Source organism: Etheostoma cragini, chromosome 3, assembly GCF_013103735.1.
Source record: "Etheostoma cragini isolate CJK2018 chromosome 3, CSU_Ecrag_1.0, whole genome shotgun sequence".
Lineage (NCBI taxonomy): Eukaryota > Metazoa > Chordata > Actinopteri > Perciformes > Percidae > Etheostoma > Etheostoma cragini.
In genome coordinates this window covers 22,518,515-22,521,287 of record NC_048409.1, presented here as the reverse complement: position 1 = coordinate 22,521,287, position 2,773 = coordinate 22,518,515, and the positions used below count along the sequence as shown (strand labels likewise).

General features: G+C 37.5%; 1 protein-coding gene across 5 annotated transcripts in view; it reads left to right on the top strand.

The window, feature by feature from the left end:
• The window catches only part of LOC117942603 (histone H3.3A), a 6,572-nt gene that overhangs the window by 1,323 nt on the left and 2,476 nt on the right, over positions 1–2,773 (top strand). The window contains exons 1-2 of one of the 5 annotated variants that reach the window (XM_034868165.1): positions 1,511–1,768; positions 2,662–2,749. In XM_034868165.1, the coding sequence (XP_034724056.1) occupies positions 2,678–2,749 (72 nt within the window). In that variant the 5' untranslated portion in view covers positions 1,511–1,768; positions 2,662–2,677. Of the gene's footprint in view, positions 1–1,510; positions 1,769–2,661; positions 2,750–2,773 lie in introns of those variants that run through there. The other 4 variants (XM_034868170.1, XM_034868166.1, XM_034868167.1 and 1 more) reach the window with 4 other exon arrangements.

Sequence of the window (2,773 nt, the reverse complement as noted above, 5' to 3'; positions counted from 1 at the left end):
CAGTTTCCTTAGTGATATCTTCATTTATGTTTGAAACTTTCAATCACAGTTACACTATTCACTTCTAACTAGCTAGCTTACATTACATTACATTAATGCATAGGGCGTTTTTGAAAGTCACGAATAGTGCAAAATGAGCATAGGAAATAGCATTAAGGTTAAGACATGTTCTTCTATAGACAGACATATACATTGATATAATGGGTGTTCTGATTTTCTTTTTGAAATAGTTTTGTTGTAAAAGTAGCCTAGTGATTTGTCCTATTTTTTTTTTTTTTTTACAATAATGGTGTATTTCTACTGTTAGTGTTTAATGTATCACAATACAAAAGTTTAATTCTGGTTGTCAGTTAGACATGTCATTGTGCTATGATGACACTACATTTTCTGCAGAAGCGGCGTATATGTAGCAGACCTATGGTAATCATATTTTGATTTTCAGCCACGATATGTCCAGTTAATGTTTTAACTTTTTGTTCCTCTCTCAGGTTGATATGAAAACCTTTTTTTTACCTACTGTGTTTTGGATTTGATAGGGTTTCAGTCATTTTTAAAAGCAAAATATTTGTACTCTTGAATTCACATACAAACATAATAAACAGGTTAATGTGGGTAAATAAGCTGCATGAGTAAAGAGTATACATTCAAAAACTGCTTCAAATTTCTGCTTAAACGATTAGTAGACGGACAGAAAATCTACTTGCAACTAACTTTAATAATCTGTCATTTCTCAAGCAAACAGAATAATCAATTATAAAAGTAAATTACATCCCTAATCCCCATTCTTATGCATACCTGAATGTCTATCCAATAGACTGTATATTAGTATGTTAGTAATATTCAGTCTATGGTCTATCTTCATGCACCCTTCCAGGAATATGCGGCTCTACATTGTGTAATGCACTGGAGCGCCTTACATCATCTCATTTTTTGGGGGGGTTGATTATATTTAAATACAGTCCAGTGAGTCAGGGACATACTTTTACTGAAACTCCCCCTCTAAATCTAAAAAAACAACACATTCTTGTAGACAAAATCTATGTTTTTAAAAGTGACAAAACACGTATCGGGTCATGAAGCATTCAGCTAAGATAAATCGATTCAATTCTAAACGGACTTTTAACGGGTGTCACTTTTATGTGTTACCAGCGCATTCATGTGGAAACCACCATAAAGTTCGAACGTTTAGAAGTACGACTGACATCTCTTCAGTGCCGTGTCAAACTTTCGGTTTGAGTAGAATGCTCACACATACTGAGAGTAAAAAGACGTTACCAGTTGTGAATGCCACATTTGAATAGACTTTACATGAATCCACCAGAGGCTTGTCAAATGGCATATTAAAAAGCAGGTAACTGTTTTTAATGTCGAGGTTATTTGAAGATTCGATGTAGTAGGCTACAGTGCACTTCGGAGCAGATGGAACTTGTGAAATAAAAGAAAAAAAAATTTCGCAAAAAAAACAACACTAATCACTCCAAACAGCAGCAGCACATCGGTATCTCCCATCGATGGAATAGCCACATTTTAAAACGTCAACTTGTTCGACAAACATTACAAAACCATATACCCAATGTTGTGTGTTGACTAGCATGTATCAAACTAATAAAAGTAGCCACGAAATGTTTTTAACACTGTTGCATTGTGGGACAGATGATTGACGCGGCCGCCATTTTCCCGCTGGACGCTGCTTCCCATTGTGGATACGAAGAAGAAAATAAGAGACAAGCGAAACATTTCTCACGACTTCTACTCACTTTTCCTCTAGGTAAGCCTATCGAAACATGTCACAGTGTTTTTGAAAGAACTTGGTGTTTTTAAGTAGTATTTAAAAAGATATATAGGCAGATTTAACAGTGAAAAGCCTTTAATGTTGTCGTGTGGTAAAATAACAAACACGACGGTGAGATGCAGTCTTTACTGCAGCCGTTCCGATGAGTGGAAATTCTGTTTCAAATTATGCGCCTGTTCAGCTCGGTTCTACCCAGCCGTTAGGGACCGTTCAGCGTCCTTGTGCCTATCTATGAGTTCCTTGAAATGTCTTCTGTGTTGTTTTCTTAATTCCCGATGCGCGGGAACAGCGTTTATTTCTAAAATTGAAGTTGTTTATGTGCTACTCCTTTGCTCTTCTGCCCTGGGTCTTTATCCCGTTTGCGCATCAAACCGCCGCCATCATCATAGCGAGGTAGGCGGACGGACCTAGCAACAGTGGAAGGCAGCTGTAAAGCCCGCCCACTTTAAAGACTCTGCATGCTGGTTGGCTTATACGTTATATTTTTAGAGACGTATCTGACCACCTGCCAATAGTGTCGTCGTTCGTCTTTGATTGACGTTTGTCTGGCTGAGAGTGATAGGGATTGTCTTGTATGTTTACTTACCTAAAAGTTAACTTAATTTAAGTTGCCTGTTCTACACTGAATTGTATAATGTTTGTATTAATGTATATTTGAGAAGGTTGATAATCACTTTTTAGAAAAAGAAATCGCGAGAAGTGTAACGTTAGGAGAATCAAAACAACTAAATAAATGTTTTCATTGTATAGTAGTAGAAAGGACAAGTAATCAGAAGATGTAAAAGGACAATTCTAAATAATCAAACATGTTGTGCCTACTAAACTAAAGCCACTGAATTCTCTATCTCCGTTTCCCACATCTTCTTTAGGTGATCTTTAGTAGCAATGGCCCGTACCAAGCAGACTGCCCGTAAGTCCACTGGAGGCAAAGCCCCACGTAAGCAGCTGGCCACAAAGGCAGCTCGCAAGAGTGCCCCGTCC